At 41.3% G+C, this 19,564-nt stretch overlaps 1 protein-coding gene across 1 annotated transcript in view; it reads right to left on the bottom strand.

Moving 5' to 3' along the window:
- Positions 1-2,528: 2,528 nt before the first annotated feature.
- LOC308485749 (kynurenine/alpha-aminoadipate aminotransferase, mitochondrial-like) overlaps positions 2,529-19,564 on the bottom strand; it is a 345,815-nt gene continuing 328,779 nt past the window's right edge. The window contains exons 2-11 of the mRNA XM_081021776.1: positions 19,204-19,278; positions 15,005-15,214; positions 13,194-13,259; positions 11,680-11,762; positions 10,701-10,797; positions 9,602-9,663; positions 8,191-8,255; positions 6,774-6,880; positions 6,540-6,641; positions 2,529-5,958 (exon numbers count right to left, since the gene is read on the bottom strand). Coding sequence (XP_080877902.1) covers positions 5,917-5,958; positions 6,540-6,641; positions 6,774-6,880; positions 8,191-8,255; positions 9,602-9,663; positions 10,701-10,797; positions 11,680-11,762; positions 13,194-13,259; positions 15,005-15,214; positions 19,204-19,269 — 900 coding nt within the window. The 5' untranslated portion in view covers positions 19,270-19,278 and the 3' untranslated portion in view covers positions 2,529-5,916. The remainder of the gene's footprint in view (positions 5,959-6,539; positions 6,642-6,773; positions 6,881-8,190; positions 8,256-9,601; positions 9,664-10,700; positions 10,798-11,679; positions 11,763-13,193; positions 13,260-15,004; positions 15,215-19,203; positions 19,279-19,564) is intronic.

Below are 19,564 nucleotides of genomic sequence, written 5' to 3'. Positions count from 1 at the left end.
TTTTGAGTTCTGACCCACTTTTCCCAGTGTTCCTATAGTAACCATGGCACAAGATTGGATCAGAGCTTTTCCTTTACATTGTTTTGTGTTTCTAAGTACTGGAGAATTCAGTTTGCTGAAATACCTTCTTAACAACAGCATAAAAGTCCTTCCAGAAACAACCGTACTCAAAGCAGCCAAAACATAATACTATCCGGTAAGGTGCAATCAAAACCCAGACTTTATTTAGCACAAGCCAATGATGTAGGCAACTGAAAATGATGACAACCACCACTTGCTTTTGGAGACACTTTCCGTGGAAGCCAAAAACTTTTAATTGCTAATTATAGCAATGTGGATCAATCTTTTGTGATAAACATAGCAGAGCAGTTCACTCCCAATTGTGGGATTATTTAGTTTCTCAATAATAGGAGTACAAAGCACATGCTTTCTGTCATTTCTCAACACCAATACTGAAAACAACGCAACTAGAGTGTAATATAGTGCCTTTTATTTGAACTCAAAATAAAACCTTACAAGCAATGGGAAATTGTGCTGCGCTAAAATCTGTCCTCCATTTTCACAAAAGTTGTTCTCCCTTGCAAAAAGGGCTTCCATTTTGCTGCCCTGTTCTCGGGGAATTTTGGTGGGTGTGGGGTTTTGAGCTTACCTTATCATTTTGAGGTAGCTGAAGGTGCTGTGTGGTTTAATTTCCATTAAACATTAGTCTACCACTTTGCAGCTTGTCTTGTTACCTGCATTTTCTGATCCTTAAAAGCCCCATGAGAGGAATTGCCTCATGATATCTTCCCTTGTGCTTTGACCAAAGCATGGCCTACTTGGAAAGGCTGCAGGGTGTAGACTGCTGGTGAGGTGATTTGTACAATGAATTAAAGGCCACAATCTTTACCACCTCAAAGTAAGGTAATCCCAACACCCATGAGAGTCTCACCCAAACTTTTATCTTTCCCTTTGCTATTTCTAACACAATTTCTTTATTCATTGATGGAGAACGGTTAAAAAATGCAGGAGATTTTTTTTTGGGACAGCACTTGTAGAAATTACTTTCCTGCAGTGTGCTGGAGCCTTGCACTAATGCTGTCATATCATGTCACAGCCGACATGTCACAGCTGTGCTTGGTTGTGTCAAATGTCCAAAGAGTCAATCTGCAAATAAATAAACAAACAATGCCTGCATGAACACTAAACACAACTTTTCTGTCAACACTTTCAGTCAAAACCTTCGTTTCTACGTGGTATTTCTTAAGGAAAAAGGAAACAGGTCGCCCTCAAAGGACACGGCTCAGAGCATTTTCACAAAGTTGCCTTTGAGCTTCTGTTGCATTATTTATGTTAACATTTGAGCGCTGCTCATGCAGGAAACAAAGCCGAGAAGGGGCATTCGTAGTGCGAATCAGTATTCTGGTCAATGTGGTGTTTTATATTGGCATTACAAACCTGAATGATACAAGAGCCCTTTAAGCCTCGTATGCAAGTCCAGAGGTGAAAAGAACAGGAGCAACTTAAAAACACTGATTCAAAAGGCACAACTGCAGAGAACCATGGAAACTGGTCAAACACCTAGGAAATCTAGATGGTGAATATTTACATTTCCCCTCTCCAATGCATTTTGGGAACATTGGGAACAGGCTGATCCACAGCGGGACCAGAGTGGGAATGTTGTGGCATAAAGCATTATAGCCCCAGCTGCCTAACTAGGGTCTTAATCCAGAATCAGGTTCTGCCACAATGGCAATGTGTGCAAATCTCACCTCCATTTAAGGCACAGCTATAGGTACTTGGACATCTGTCTGAATATGCAGACACCAAAGCGTGTGCTTTGGCAGAGCTTTACATGCTCTGCACTTCCCCTCAATGTGCTCATGAGCGCGTCCCTTCAGTCCCCCACCTTCTGCAGTTTCTACAGCAATTGTGACAACGATAAAAGCAGGGTCTCCGATCACACAGAGAAGTCTATTTCATAGAAAACCTCTTCAGGCCTTTCCCAAGCAACACGGGGATGACCAGCGATGGAGGGAACCCCCCCCCCCATACCCAGCCCTCATCTACACTTTCAGCGTTCTCATGTTCAGACAAACATCTGAATATGCTTTACGGAACTATAATTTGACATATGTTATAAATCATGGCGAAAATGTTTGACCTCACATGTGATATGTCCCAAGGCATTTTCTTCAGTGCAGATCACATTTAGAATGTGTGGTTTCACTTTTAGCATTAATAGTAAAGTTTGCAGATCATGCCAAAGAACACTGGGCGAGATCCAACCCTCCTGCACAAGTGGAGACTGCATGCAGCAGGAGAGGTAACAATGTCTCAGAGTATCCCCTCACGCTTTATGAGTTGCTATTCTCCCCCCTGGCCTTTTGAAAGAGCTTTCACCGGCCACCATTTGAAATGGGGAGCTCTTTGAGCCACCATCCACCAGCAGAATCACTTGTGCTGGGTGAATTTCTGACCATGTTATCTTCCAAAATGCAAGCTGGCATTATGCAAACCAAAAATGTCATACAAATACACAGACAATGTTTATCACTTCGAAGCTTTATTCTCTTTTTATGGGATAAAACTGTTTTAACGATTCAGCCCATGAAAGGGAGATTATAAAATGAGATCAGTTTAAAACAGATTCAGTTCTTTAGTCTTAAGTACAATGTTGCTATATGCAGGGTGCATTTTGATAACATAATAATTTATTAATTTATTTATATTATTATTATTAAAAATTTCTACACCACCCTTCATTTGAAGATCACAGGGCAGCTTACAATATAAAAACACAAAATTACATAGCACAATACCCTCAAAGTATTGTTATTAACTAAGGGCTACAAATAATAATAACCAAACCCCAATAATTTGATAAAAACATAGCATGCAATCTATGCTATCATCTGTCAATAAAACTATCCACTACAAGCTCAGGAAAAATGATGAGCAAACTTTGCTGCAAAGGCACATTTTCAGTTCAATACATATAATGTTTCTAGTAGAAATATTTGCTGATTCCACCCCAAAACAATGTCAGCAAGTAAATGTTGCAGGTTATCACCTTGTGCGATTTTAGCTAAATTGTCTGCTCCCTCCTTCTCACTACTTAAAAGGAATGTCCCCATAATGACTATTTCAAATTGCAGAAAGCTTCTTTTGGAACCGGAGAAGGATCAGAGCCTTCCGTAAAGGGAATTTATAATGTCAGTAAAATACTTTTTATGGTCAGTAATACCAGTGGGGTTGATTTGACGTTTGATAACACAGACAGTTCAGTCTGTGCCAAGACCTATTTTATTCACTTTAAAAATATATTTGTTTAACCACCGTTAGCTGACTATGTCCTCTGTCTGCCCCTGCCTAGAAAATAACATTTATGAATCAGCACAAGCTTCCCAGATGTATTCAGCCAAGAGAATTCTTCAGTAGACTGAGAAGATTCTGCTCTTAGCAACAATACTGAGTCTTTGAAAGAATTCTAATCCAATAATTGAAAATGCAAGAATAAATGGATTCCCAAGAAGAATCCAATGAATATTTTTAGGGGCACCCATAATTGCTCTAAGGATTCTTTTCTGAGAATTTTGCAGATCAGTTGAGATCAGACGGGCCCCAAGGTTGCACTTTAAGCCATGATCAGTTAATTATTGTTCTTATATTTCTCACTCACCCTTCACCATAAGGTCTCAGGGCTGGTTATAGCAATGAAAAATACAGTATTAAAATCAGTTAGAACAGTCAGAGATTGTTTGAGGACTTCGATATTAGGAAAGAACTTTAGGACCCCACTGGTTGCCTGTTCCACCTTCAGTCTAAGAAGTTGAATGTTTACTTTCCAATTGCAGATTTCAGGAAAGCAAACTCCCAGATAACAGATATAATCAATCCACTTAATCATGTGATCATAAATGCTTCATAAAGGCCTTAGATATTCTACCAAGAGAAGGCACTTTTCCCTTTTCAGAGTTAATATTAAACTTTTTATTAAAAACAACAACCATGAGAAAACCTCACAGGCGCTTCTGGAACATCAGAAAATTAACAATGTCAATCTGTGTAGAGTAGTAAGGACCATTTCTTCTTGGCAACTGACAATGAGAAATCATTTTAGTAGTGTGGCCATCATATATATTATCATCAAAAAACTAGTAACATTGAGAAATACTTTTAGCACGGTGGTTATATATTATGTAAAAAAACTGAACAGAAACAGGGACAAATATGATGGCTATCATTACTATAATCTGCATCATGTGGTCTGCCGAAGTAGCTTTCATCTTCATTTTTGTAGTTCAATGGATCTCAACCTTTTTTGTCTGGGTCAGAATCAAAAATTGCTCATGACACACTGAATTTTTTATTGATAAGAAATACATTGGAAAACAAAAAGTAACAACTTCTAGCACTGCTTGATTTTGAAAAAAATATCTATCCATAATCTGTGAATATAAATAATAAACAAATTATTTAAACAAATTATTTTGATAGTCTACTATACCACACTTAAATGTTTAAATGTTTCTTTGATCATCCTTGAATCTTCCCGCAACACTTGCCATTCTCTCCTGCCACACCAGTGAGAACCACTGATATAATTTATAGTGTAATCCTTTACATGTTTACTCATAAGAAGGTCCTTGGCCCAACTTACTTTTGCCATTCCCATTTTGATTTCAGGGATTCACTGCCAAGTGGAAAGAGTTCAATCTGCTTGCTTTCCTTAGACAGATATCGGGTTTGCCATTCTGCATGGAGAGTGCAGCTATTTATTTGGAAATGGGTATTTGATCAGTTGAATGTAAATTCTGGGAGGATGCCATGAAATGGTGGCTGCAGCCACGCTTCTTAGCAGTTCTTGCTACTTCTTTCCTTATTACTTTCGGACTCTTTTGTTCAGTGGATGAGAGATGGAGAAGATGCAGGGCATCTCTACTAATGTTTGGGGGCTATTATGGTTTAAAGATAATTTCTCATTAAAATCTGGGGGAAACATGTTGATACACAAAAGGGGGCATTGTTTTATAAACTATTTCAATCTAGCAAAAATTAGCAAGACTCATTGAGGGCAACACTTCAGCCATAGCTTAATTTAGATCTTCCTGAATAACCAGAGCCAGTGTGGTGTAGTGGTTAAGAGCGATAGACTCGTAATCTGGTGAACTGGGTTCGCTTCCCCGCTCCTCCACATGCAGCTGCTGGGTGACCTTGGGCTAGTCACACTTCTTTGAGGTCTCTCAGCCCCACTCACCTCACAGAGTGTTTGTTGTGGGGGAGGAAGGGAAAGGAGAATGTTAGCCGCTTTGTGACTCCTTCGGGTAGTGATAAAGCGGGATATCAAATCCAAACTCTTCTAACCAATATTCCAAGATGTCAATATACAGCCTCTAGCAGCAGATGGGGTACTTTAGGTGCACTGCTCCCCTGTCTGACTGAGTCACTGCAGCACACTGGGATGAAGAGAGGGAGGTTTGTGTGGCAGTGGCCAGGTTGGCATGGTGAATTGGCTGCACTGGAAAATTTACACTGCACCAACCTTGCCACTGTATCCCTCTCGCTCTCTGCATGCTGCAGCGACTCTGTTGGATGAAGCTCAGTTGAATACTGCAGCCCCACCTTATTATCTGCTATGGACAGCCTGAAAACAGCAGCACCACCATGAGGGGAAAGGCGTGCATTTTACGTCACAGCATACTCTGCAGACCACAGGTAGCCAATGGGATGCCCGCCAGATGTTGCACTACAACTCCCATCATCCAATGGGCTATGGTGACTGGAGCTGATGGGAGTTATAGTCGAACAACATCTGGAGGTCCCCCACAACGGCTCTCCCTGCTGTGCATAGTTGGGAAACCCCAGTGTGTTCGAAAAGGCTGGAGTTTCGACCATAGATTCTTTAGCTTATCAAGGATTTTTAGTTTGGTAAAATCATAAGGCTTCTTTGATGAGCTCAGCCAACCTCTGAAAACCCTGCAATAATAAATAAGAATGATAACTGGTTAGGATTGGAGCCATTCAAGTGTGGGTTCAGGGTCTGCCACACAAGTCTCAACAAAGCCCTATTTATTCTTTCTCCTCTGACTATTTTGACTCATGAGCACATGTGAAGGCAGCATTACAAGGAACGGGAAGATGTGCACTTTCCATACCTCCTCCCTCCAGGCCCCATGTCTATCTCTCATGGTCCAGAGCTAGATATAGGAAGTGTGTACAGACCTTCTATGGCATGTTTGCTTGGACAGGGACCTTCCTGCTTTATTTCTAAATTAGCTGATTTGGCAACATTCCTACACCAAACAGGAATGCTTTGAGCTCCTTCCTTTGAAGGTCAAACCCTTGGCCACTGTTCCCAAATGTTCCTCTCTCTGAAGGGCCAAGTTTCCACAGACCTCAGGGGAGTGTATGGACTTCACAGGGCTCTCTGGGTGATGCAGGGCCCCAGACTTGCACCTGTGAGTCTGGCCGTAGTGACAATGATGATAGGAGGCTGAATGATAGCAAATCTGACCAAAGAGTTGACAAGCTGGCAGGCACAGCAAGACTGCACTCACCTGATCAATCTGGCTTGGAGAGGAAAGCGAGAAGGAAGCTCTGACGTAAGAGCTGTGATTGGAGCTGTTAATGTTAAACGCTCTTCCAGGAACCAGCAGTACCTAAAGACAAATCTTTCATGTTCAGTTCGTAAGCTTATTCTGCCTCTTCCAATATTAGACACTGTTAAAACTATGATTCCCTCCCTCTCTCCCAACATCATTTTAGGCCTAGGATAGTACAGATTTTCATACTTGTTTCTCCAAAGCTTTCTTCATTATCAACTCTTGTGTATCAGAAACTCCCTTGATCTTCATCCATAGAAACATTCCAGCTGCAGGTGAATGCCAGTCTGCTAGGCCTTAAGAGAGAGAGAGAGAAACAGTCAGGGAAAGGAAATATGTAAGAACCTAACTTTCATGCAATAACGTAACTTTTCTTCTTTAACAAGTTTGGGTTTCTTTTACGTTCTGTGATGATTTACTGTAAGACTTATGAGCTGCTCTTAAGCCATCTGCTGTGCACATCTTCTCATATACTTTTCTGAACAAATGAGGGAAATTATGGACTTCCTCCCTATGTTACCTTCCTTCTTGCAGTACACCTCTATCACATATAGGAAGGGTGAGGGACTTTTTTCTGGCTGAAGGCACATTCCCTTCTGGGCAATCTGCTAAGGGCCACATGACACTAAGGATGGGACATGAGGCAAAAGTGGGCAGGGCAATGGATATAAATTTTACCATTGTACAGTAGGCTAGTTTCTACATACATTGACACACTTTTTCCTATCCCACCTCCAGGGAATGAAAGAGGCATTATCAGAGTTGAAGGACACATTCCAGCCAGGTATAAACACCTGATGAAGGTGCAGAAAGGGCTGCGGAGGAGTGTGGCCTGGAACATATCCAGCCCCCAAGCCTGAGGTTCCCCTACCAATTTGATTTGATATCCCACTTTATCACTACCCGAAGGAGTCTCAAAGCGGCTAACATTCTCCTTTCCCTTCCTCCCTCACAACAAACATTCTGTGAGATGAGTGAGGCTGAGAGACTTCAAAGAAGTGTGACTAGCCCAAGGTCACCCAGCAGCTGCATGTGGAGGAGTGGAGACGTGAACCCGGTTCACCAGATTACGATTCTACCGCTCTTAACCACTACACCACATTGGCTCGCAATGGCATCAGTGCTGGATTTACATATAAGCTAAACAAGCTATAGCTTAGGGCCCCCCAAAAAATTTAAAGGGAAAAAAACTGGATGCACATTTCTAAAATATAAAATAAAAAACAAATAAAATAAAACCTACATACAGCAACGGTGTTTTGTGTTGTCTAGGCACCTATGATGTAAGTAATGGGCCCCGCTTGCTAGCCTGCTCCCTAAAATATTACTGGTTTGCTCATTTCTGTATCAATTACTTTGATAAAATACATATTTTGTTATGTTTGAACAGCTTTAGATACCTATTAGGTCCATAAATTACCATATAGCATATATTCAACACAAAAAACAGCAATAATTTGTTGTTGACAAAGGACAGCTGGACATATAAAGGGCCCTATTACCTTCAGTAGCTTAGAGCCTCATCAAACCTAAATCCGGCCCTGAATGGCACATACAGGAACAAAACAATTGATTTACAGTTCAAATATTACTCTTGTCTTCAAACCTTTTAGCCACTTATCTGCTGCCACAAGCATCACATCCCGCTGCTTTTTGTAAAAGTCCACCACACTGGAATACAAACATCATTGAGGAAAAGCCATTTCAACAAGAGAACTTTTGCATCATTAAAACTCTGATAGCAAAAACGAAGAGTACGAGTTTATAAATGAAACAGAAATCTGTTACAAACCAAGGGCTGGAGTGTACACAAAATGGCGACTGCAATGTGGAAGCTGGTTTTAGTCCCTCGCCATTCATCTGCGTGCAGTGGCTTATCACACAAAATGAAATTTCTTGTCAGTGCTTTTTAGGGGCAGGCAGGTGGGAGATAGTGGTGATTTAGAGAAAAATCCCTAAATCCAGTGGTGAGTGACATGTAAAGAGTCCTCATGGGGCACATATGTTAAAACTACATGGCTGGTATTTGTGTATGCATATCCTCTTTGGTGCCAAAGATTTCAATAGATGTAAATAGCGCATAGGTACGCATCACCGTTTTGCATGTTTAATGTTCATAGCATTAAGTATGCAAATACTGGCACCATGTAATACTGTGCTCACACTCCGCCCCCACCCCTGGTAGGTCTCTACATATGCTTCTCACTATAGTATGCTATTAACAAGTGTGTGTGTGTGTGTCTGTACTGGGGCAAGGTGAGGCTCTTCCAATGGTACTATTAATTGGCCAGTTGTAAAATAATACATGTTTTATGTTTCCATGGCAGTTCTATGTTATTTAAGTATTTTTATCTTCCTCTTCAGCAAAAAAAGGTTCCCATGGCAGCCTATGTAAGATTAATAAAAACAGTAACAAAAAAGGCAACCTTGACCACAAATAAACTTGCAATTTAAAAAGACATGACCTAAAAGGAAGGGGGGGGGGAAAGAATGCAGAAGTTGGAGGACACCGTCAGTTTCTGGAGTTACAAAGCTCTTGACCTGGCCAGCTCTAATGGAAATTCATTGATAGATAGAAAGGAAGAGCCAAATGAAGCTGGTCTCGCAACACAGCTACTGGAGTATATGCTCTTCGATGCACAAAATACAAAAAGTAGGACCAATGAAGTAATTATTTGCCTGCGCTAGACACTGCACACAAATTGCTTTGTGAGGCAAACTGGATGACACTAGCTGTCTTAACATCCCTAGCCTTCTTGGCAGTTCCACGGTTCCTTAAGTTTATAATTAGCCACTCATGGAGTGGCTTATTTCTTGCCCTCGTTCCAAAGGTCATGATGTACAGCCCTGCTTGGTATAAAAAATGCAGCAGTTACGTCTGATAATGTTAGAAGTAGAGGCCTGATTCTAATCATATTTCCCTGAAAGTCTTAAGCATGGAGCCTTGGGCTACTGGAATAGCCCAACATGAAAACAAAATGACAACAACATAGTAATGTAAAATATACACGCATTACCCATCTACGTGGTCCAAGAAACCTTTTTGTCCCCATTGTTGAAGAAGCTGGGCTATCATAAGCTATGGAAGTAAAGCTTAGAGTAAATATCTTATCAAGCAGAGACTAATAAAAAAGCTAGAATGCCTAGGTATTGGAAAACCTGCAAGCCGTGTTTACTCAGAAGTAAGTCCAGTGAGCCTTACCGTCAGGGAAGTTACGTAAGATTACATCCAAAATTCCCTTTAACCCCTTTAATTTATTATTTAGTTATTTATTGCTTCACATTTATGGCTCACCCTTCTTTCCCAAGTGGAGCTCAGGGAGGCTCACACCAATAAAACTACATAACTCCGAACAACATTATATTACAGAGATTAAAGCCAGCATGGTGAGCCTGTAAGCCTGATACAGCTATTCTTATCTCTCCCCAAGGTTTTTGATCTCTATAAATCTGTATGCCCAGCTCTTAAGGTGTTCCACAACTACAGAATAACCCTGTCAAAGTGATTAGGCCCAGTGTTGCTGTGTAAGTTTTAAGCGGTGTTCATTTGCCCAGAAGCAGAGACTGCATGTACCGCTCCCTTGTGTGTTGCCATTTTCCTTTCCACCCTTCTCAATTATGTTGCTAACTCAAAGGAATAGAAATTGAATCGACAAGGGGCTAGTTGCAAAAAGCTCTAGTTCCCATAACATTCTGTGTTGTTAATTAACACCACAGATTCCAAACGCTTAAAAGGTCTTTTTAAATTAAACTCAACCCTCTTAATTCATAATTACTTTTAATAATAAATTAAAAGTAGTGCTAATACGTGACAATTACACTTATTTATCTACACACATGCATGTGCAAACTTTGTGAAAATTATGCTGAAATTACAAAAAAGGTGGACAATTTTACATAATGGTTTTCTCATTGGTTGGTATCCAATTTGTGCAATGTGAATGTTCTGTCAGCGTAAGGATTTCTGCTTGCACAATTGCACAATGGAATAGTCCCCCCTCTCTCCCAATGCACCCCACAAATCTACACCCCGGGAGCTGCCCCAACCCTCATGTTGTTACAATGAAGCTTTCCACAGTTGTTGCATATATTTTTAGAAACCTTGTTGGCTCTTACCTGCGTGAAAGTACTGGTATGCATTGTGGAAACCTGAATATGCAGAATAACTCTGTCGATGAGAGGCTTGGGACCAGTTAGAAACCCTATCCTTAGTCTGTGTAAAAAAACAACAATTAATTCAAATTGTAACATTTCATCATTTAAATATGTAATTACAATTCAATGCATTTGTGCTGGAATACCTTCCTTTGCTCCTGACATTTATCGTGACTTTCAATACATAGAAGAGAATTATGAGAGAGGAAGTAGAACGAAAATGAGACAATACTACAGAAACTGGAGAAGAACCTAGGAGTTCAAGCACCTATAGCTAAGGAACTTTTGACAGCTCAGGTGAATGCTTAGCATTTGCTGTACTTGCACTCTCTAGAAAAGAGAAGAATTTAGTTCTCAGTAACTGACAAGAGGGATGACAGAGTGGCAGATGGGGGGGGGGAAGTAAGTGAAATAAAATTAATGGGGAAGGCGAGAAGCAGTCTTTCTTTTATGGTTATAAAGGTAAAGGTAAAAGGACCCCTGACCATTAGGTCCAGTCGTGGCTGACTCTGGGGTTGCGGCGCTCATCTTGCTTTATTGGCCGAGGGAGCCCGCGTACAGCTTCCGCGTTATGTGGCCAGCATGACTAAGCCACTTCTGGCAAACCAGAGCAGCGCACGGAAACGCTGTTTACCTTCCTGCTGGAGCGGTACCTATTTATCTACTTACACATTGACGTGCTTTCGAACTGCTAGGTTGGCAGGAGCAGGGACCGAGCAACGGGAGCTCACCCCGTAGCGGGGATTCGAACCGCTGATCTTCTGATCAGCAAGTCCTAGGCTCTGTGGTTTAACCCACAGTGCCACCCGCGTCCCCTATGGTTATACCAATAGTTTAAGGTTCTTTCTGCAGTGTGTGGCTGGAAAACCCAAGCTCAGAACCCACATCATTGCATTTCCATTTTGGGGCATATGGTCAAGAAAGGAAAAACCGATATTACCCAGATGAGAGGATCTTAGAGAAAGAGTCCGTCCTGATAACTCGACCATCAATATCCATGGAAAGAAATGTTGGTGCCCAAGGCTTGTGGAAAGAACACAAAGGTTAGTTAGTAAAAGTTAACACAAGAATTCCAGCGCTTTATAAGCAGAAGTATAAGAGGGGTGTATAATACATTGTGGAAGGTTAGTTCTACTAAAAGTAGGCCCATTGAAATGAATAGATCATTACTAGCTTAAGTTTATTCATTTCAATGACTCTACTCCAAGAAGAACTTAGTTGGCTCCAACTCTTAAAACGTACATAGTTTTTAACCTATTTATGCAGCAACACAGACATGCCCCTGATGTCAGAGTCCCACATTCTTTCTCATGCCTTCATTGCCAGAAAGCATCTTGTTTGTCTGCATGAGAAATGGCAACGTTTGAGGTGACGGCATTTCCCAGCTGCTACTATGGCCATTTTGCTTTTCACCACTTGCCAGAGCCATTGAATTCAGTATATGGTTGGAGATTTCTTCTTTCCAGTTGTCAGGAGCCAAAAATAAGGGTTGTGCCAATGGTGAGAAAATCCCAAATGACTGGGCACTGACTGCAAATACCACCAAGCCATGGGCTTTTTGTTGCTAGAAACCACTTTGGAACACGAGGATGGGCAAGTTTTATCCATGCAGGAGAGCTAGCTGGAAGACTGAAGCCCTTTCTGTCAGCTGGGTGGAGGATAAAGGCAACAGAGGGATGAGGTAAAAAAATGTTTTTTTAAAGATGTGTGTACGTGCGCACGTGCCTGTCTGTCTGTATATCTATCTATTATCTATCTATCATCTATCTATCTATCTATCTATCTATCTATCTATCTATCATCTATCTATCTAATAGGATAGATAGGTAAGGAAAAGGCAAAAGACACAAATGATGAAGAGAGAAAGGAAGGGGACCAGAGGCAAAAAAGTGAAGGATAAGGAGAAGAGGAACTGAGGAAGAAGAGGTAGAGAGAGATCCCAAACAGGATGTGCTCTAAGCTTAGACAAGAAATGGTCTGAGCCTCAACAGGAAGGAAGGAGCAAAGTATTCTGTCACGAGTTCTGAGTGTTTCTGTCTGTGAGCTGCAGGAATAGCTGTACTGCCCACTTCAAGACCTCTGTCATCCACAGGTGAAAATATGTGTATTTTGTATACAAAATAAAAAAGCTCAATAATGTGAATTTGTGCATTTCAAAAAATGTATATTGATGTGTAAACAGAATGGAACAGGCTCATGAATAAATGTACATCAAGCTGATATGAACCAGACATGGACTGATCTGTCCATCCCTACTGCAAAAAATGAGGCACATGACATCCTTTTATTTTTGCACTTTTGCAAATGCCATGATGAGAACATAACTTTCCGCTTAGTGGGGAAAGAATAGGGAAATATCATTTCAAAATACAATCAGTAATGTGGTACCAGCAGGATGCAAGTTAGAAGAGATAGCAAAATCTATGCTAGCGCACAGCAGAATTGAAAACTCACTTTATCAAACTGAAGGAAGTAATATGGATCATCTTCTATTATAAGGAAATCATATTGTCTTGCAAGCTGAAAGGGGGGAGAAACAACAACCCACTGACACATACGTGCAATAAAATATTTAATCAAATCAGAAACATTCTGTTCCCCAAATGGTTCCCCTTTAAGCCATTACACCATCACACAAAGTAGTCTTCAGGTGTGTCAGGTGAATCCAAACTTAGTTTCAAATGGAATTATGAATAAGCAGTGGAGATTTTTGCCCTGATCCTAAGATCTGTGTGCATTCTCACATGCACCCGCATCTCTTGAAAATGCTGGGATTCTAATTAATTCCAATGGAGAGAGGGCATGCAAAAGCATATGGATGCTGGTTAGCACTTTCCATGGAAGCTAATTAAGAAAATTGGTCTGGGTAGCAGCAATCCATATACGCTTTCAGGCTCGAGTGGCTGGAAGTCAGGAGGATCAGAGTGCAGTATGCCAGACTCTAAATGAGTGTGTTTAATGCTTTAATCACAGATTTAAAAGTATATCTGTTAATTGGGCAAGTCATTAGCCACATGCAACAGATTTCTTCTAAAAATTGTATTTGCTTGAGTACATAAATATGGAACTTAAAAGAGGGAAAGAAAACCCTTTTTACATCCCAACCACATTGGCGCCACAGAACATGCATTTCATATATTTCTGTCCCATCTTCGAGGATGATCCATCACCAGGCAATTTACAATAAACATGTTAAAACTAAAAACAACTGAACAAATGTGTGTGTGTGTGTGTGTGTGTGTATGTGTATGTGTGTGTGTGTGTGTGTGTGTGTGTGTGTGTGTGTATATATATATATATATATGTAACGGATTAAAAGCATATATGGGGGAGGGGTCAGCAATAAGATCAATACAACTATTGGAAAAAGAAAAGTTTTTAGGGACTGTTTAAAGGCAACAAGAGAGGGAACCAAGCACAGCTATTGGGAGAGGGGAATCCACAAGTGTGGAGCCACTGCTGAAAGGGCCCTGCCCCTTGCACCTGCCAGCGTGGTTAACATGGCAGGCCAGAGAATGACGTTTCTCAGTTTGATCTTCAGGCCCAGGCAAGTTCTTATGGATGTGGTGGTGGTGGCTGGGCTTCAAATGACCTAGTCCCAAGGCATTCTAGACTTTAAACAAATTACGTACCTTGTTGAACTCTCCTAGAATTAAGAAACTGATGTGTTTACAATCACGACCAAACAGCACATCTACTGGCAGCACTGCCACTTTTATTACTCTCAGAAATCACATTAAGTCTCGGAGGGTTCATTTGGGGTCTGATTTCCACATAGATGGATCTTAGCAGCAGCAGCGGCAGTGGCAGTGGTGGTCAGCAGTGCTTTCCTGACATCACATCACAGCTGCTGTTGTGGCTTACTGAGAGGAAGGGGGTAAGACAGCAGGAAGATTGGCTTGGTGCAAATGCCCTGGTGGAACCAATGCATATGGCATTCCTATGAGTGATTATTCACTGCACTGATCTCTCTGCTGCCCCCCAATTCCAGTGATGGGAGATCAGTTAAGTGTCCCTCTCCACCCACCAACCACTACAGATGAGAAGATTTCTGTATCTCTGTGAAGAGAATGTACCAAAATCCACTGACCTCTCCCAAGAGTCCCTGTAATATAGAGGTCTGTTCTCCACTATGTTATTTATTAGTCAATTTTTTGCTAGTACCTGAGACATAATATCCAGCAGGTTTGCGTGATGTGAAACCACCTCCCCCACTTTTTTTTTTGCCAGAGCAGTGACATTAAATGTGCATTTAATGAATATACCTGATAGATATCTTTTTTGCGGTCTGTCGTTAGTGAGGCTCCAGTAGGATTGCCACCGTTAGGAATTGTGTAGAGAAATTTGGGGAGACTGCTGTTAGGTTTCTTGGCATCTTCTGGGCTCCACCTGGAAAGAACTTCTTTCAGGGCTTTTGGAATAATGCCATGTTGGTCACTGGGAACATTGACAATGTTGCAGCCCAATGGCCTCAGCTGGTTTATAATAGAAGACAACAAGAATGAAGAGCGTTTACTTAAGCAAGACATTTTGCATCACATGCTACAGCATTTTAATGGTGCCTATTTACCTATAAATTGAGGATTGGGAACCTGTGGCCCTCCATATGCTGTAGGACTCCAACACCCATCAGCCCCAGCAATCATGGTCAATGACTAGCAATTTCTCAAGGGCCACAGGTTTCCCATCCCTGCTGCCAATCAAAAAATGATCTTCACACTGCCTAATTTCCATATCCCACTAGCTGTCATGTAAGGGAAGCCTATCTTTAAGAAAGCAGATTAATTAAGAATCACTGAAAGCTCATTCTTGAACAGCTGATCACCTTTTGGGTTTACATTTTTCCTCTTTTCCTCCATCTTTTCACAGCTTGATCACACATGGTATCACACTCTGTTTGCTGCATGTACACTTGGTGTTGGGGAGGAGAACACCATAAAGCAGGCACAGGCAAACTCCAGCCCTCCAGATGTTTGGGACTACAATTCCCATCATACCTAGCTATTCCCATATCACTGTTCCATGTGATTTAAACCCTCGGTTTCACTATATACTTTATGGCAGGCATAGGCAAACTCCGGCTCGCCAGATGTTTGGGACTACAATTCCCATCATACCTAGCTAACAGAACCAGTAGTCAGGGATGATGGGAACTGTAGTCCCAAACATCTGGCGAGCCGGAGTTTGCCTATGCCTGCCATAAAGTATATAGTGAAACCGAGGGTTTAAATCACATGGAACAGACCATAAAATATAGGATGGCATCCTGTGAAGTAGTTTCACTAGAGCAAGGAGTTTAAATCTGCTCTGGGGGTTCCTTCAGCCTTCTGGCACAGATTTGTGGATGGCACAGAGAGTGAGCAGGGAGAGGAGGAAAAAGGGAAGTTCTCTTGCAGAAGCAGAAAGCCTTTGTAGCACTTTGTGGTTTTGTGGAGCTTGAAAACTTGTTGACCCGTTCATGAGCAGAAGTTGATTCAAATCTTAATCTTTAGCTTACCTTTTGTAATCATTTGTCCATTAAAAGAAACATCAGTGTATATAGCAATATACTTCCTAAGCAAAAAAGACACAGAGCATTTCGCACCCCCATATCTACTTCCCGTCTAAAATATTACTGTGGAGTGGTGGGAACGGGAAAAGCAGGGGCAACAAGAGACCTTTGTGAGCAAATGCAGCTAACTGAGATTTTGTTGCATACTGGGTGTAAATGATGAAGTAAGGGAATCACAGAAATTGTGTTTTGAGGAAGCAATTGGAGAGACCTAGAGATGGTGCTACATATGTATTCTAAGAGGGCATCCCTGGAATAAGGTGTTGTGAGGGAGAATAGACAGAGATCGTCAAGAAACAGGAGATCTACTTAGAACAGTTGAGGGTGCTATGAGGTGAAAAGTCTGTCTCGCTGTGTTCAGTGGGGCTTACTCCTAATAGATGTGCACAGAACCGCAGCCAAATGTGTTCATGTATCACAGGGAAGTGAATCTGCATGCTTACTGGCCTTTCTGAGCATTTTAGCATATCCTGCTATACAACTGATTTGCGGTCTGGTCGTACTCAGTTTCGAAATGAACCTTGTACCACCAATTTTTTCTATGCCCAAGAATGCAAGCTTTTATAACTAAAAATAACCAGCTCGCCACCACAGTAGTAATGAGAACATCTATGAAACAAATGAGACAGGGGTGAGACATGGAAACAACATAAGGGTTGATTTACAGGCCAGAAAACCATATAAAAATCTTTATATAAACAAACAAAGCACACCAAGCTGTCCATGTGGAGAGGTTCACCTTTCAGGTTTTGAGAGTTTTATTGCATCCCTTCCAAAAATGGCAACGACATGGAGACGCAACTGTCACACGTAACCTGGCTTGCATGGTTGCGCCACGCTTTAAATGTTATAGATTGGCACAGGGAACCTCAGGTCTTCTAGGCATCTCTATCTGGCCCTCAGAACATTCCCTAGGCCACAGTTTGGGCCTGTCTGGAACGTGACCTTGAATTTTAATGCTTCTTGCTTGTCTGGATGGAGGTTAGACAGTGGTGTGTGGCAACTGTGTGTACAAACCTGTGTCCACACTACAAAGGTGAAATTTGCACATGTTACTTCATTCACTTTTGCCTCTTTGCCTCTGGCCCTGCTCACCTCTGGCACACATTATAGATGCATTCTTAACACTTTTTAAATGTACAACTTAAGAATACGATACACAAACGTAAGAGACAGCTGAGACCCAGAACTGGACGCAGTTTCCTCTTATGTGTAAAGTTTGGGAGCAAAGCTGGGTTTTCTATCACATAATGTGAAAAGCAGTTCATAGTCTTATCTCTCATTCCCGATCGGGTGAAACTGCTGGAACCATAAATAACTTGCCTCAACAAAAGAAAGGATAATTGCTCCAAAACGCAAGGTATTCAGAAACAGGCCTGAAATTTCAATAATGCTAATAGAGCAACCAGAGGAAAATACAAAGGTGTGGGCAGTTATAGCTGAGGTTTAAAATAAAGAGTCTGCAATTTCTCTTTCTGCACTAACTAGCCCTTCATTTATTAGGCCATAAATGAAATGCAGCTGCATTTAAGTTTTATACTGCCCCCCCCCCCCCGGAATGGATAATGAAAAAATATTGCCAACAACACACTAAGTCGAACCATAAATCATCCAGACACCACAATGATTTGCAGAATCAGGGAAGGCTGAACTGTTGTATGTAATATTGGCAGGAACAAGATTTATCCCAGTGTTTCTAGGCATCTACGGCTATTATACATTACTGTATTTCATCTAAACGCACAAGGCACGTGTTTAAAACTACAGAGCCGCAAAGCCAGTTTTTGCACATGAAAGCTCGCCGTTTAGTTATCACTACACAGTCCCTCCCATGAACAGGAATGTGTGGAGAAACCAGATGTGATGCTAACAGCACAGGCCTGCGCAAATCTACTCAGAAATAAGTTCAACGGAAAAGGTCTGTGTCCCAGTGGACACAGGCAGGAGGTCTGTGGTGAAATCCCCAGCATCTCTGACCAGGGCTAGGAACCTGCTCTGCCTGAAATTCCAGAGAACTGCTGCCAATCAGAGTAGACTGCATGGGCCAATGGCCTGACTCAGCATAACACAGCTTCTTATATTCCTATAGACAAGTGTATACAGGATACCAGACTAAATGTGTCTCCAGTAACCATGTCAGGGTTTTTAAAAATAGCAATAGCAGCCAAAGGGGTGGATTTCATTAGGACTGCAGTGTGTGGCAAGGGAAGGTTTAACCTTTATTAACCCACTGTGAATGTGACGAAATTCTGCCGCCACCATCCTGTGGTTGCAATTATGCCTGAAAGAAAATCTCCCATTGGGATGAATGGGTAACTCCCTCCAGAGGCCAATAACAGCTGCTGGAAGGATTTTCAAAAGAAGTACAGCAGCAATGATGGGGTTAAACCTCCTGATCCTATGTGCTGTTGTCTCAATGAAAATTACCCGGAGTGGTTTAATAATAAACAATTCCTCTTCCCAGGGTCTGTTGGGAATGTAGTTGGGAAAGGGACAACTATCAGCACCCTTAACAAAACTACAAAGCTGTGGCTTTTACAATGTGGTTTCGTTGTGCTTTAAAAGGTTAGTACAGATGTGGCCCATGTGTCTAGAGTTCAGAAAAGGGTTAAAAAAAACCTCTCTAGCCCACTGTTAAGCAGCAGTCAGAGTCAAACCAAGGACTCAAGTTTACAGCTGCTAATATAATGTCTTAGTGTGTTTTAAGTGCATTATGCAAATGTGACACTAGATGGTGCTAGTGAGCTAATGCAAAATTCAATATATTTTTAAAAACATTTTTTCAAAAAGCATTTTCAGAGGTTTTTTTAAAAAATATATGTGTAGATTCCACCCCATTTGTTTTTAGGTGAAGATCTGAACTATACCAGCACTTGCCACTGTCATAGGTTTCCAGAATGATGGAATACTCACAGCTGCCAGTGTCCCGGGATAGGTGGGCGCATCTAAAAGGACCGTGTCTCCAGGATTAATCAGCATTTCAAATACCTACATGTTTAAAATATATAACATATAATATTGCAAGACTTTCTGTGTACAATTAATATTTCTCTCTACTTCTACAGTAAGTGCCTTATGGTAGTAATGAGTTAATTATTTTGTAGACCAAAGTTGATTCTAAGATAGAAAAAAAGTATTATGGGAAGTAGAGAACTGCTCATTGGGTGAATTATGGCTAAACTTGCAGGGGGTGCCCCCTCAAAAATATACATTCACCCTTTCAATAATGTCCAGGCCAGAAAAAAACAACAACCTTGCATAACACATTACAAAT

This window comes from Podarcis pityusensis (assembly GCF_964106645.2).
Source record: "Podarcis pityusensis genome assembly, chromosome: 9".
Lineage (NCBI taxonomy): Eukaryota > Metazoa > Chordata > Lepidosauria > Squamata > Lacertidae > Podarcis > Podarcis pityusensis.
Note: the sequence above shows the minus strand (reverse complement) of the source record. Positions and strands in the feature narration are given on the sequence as shown.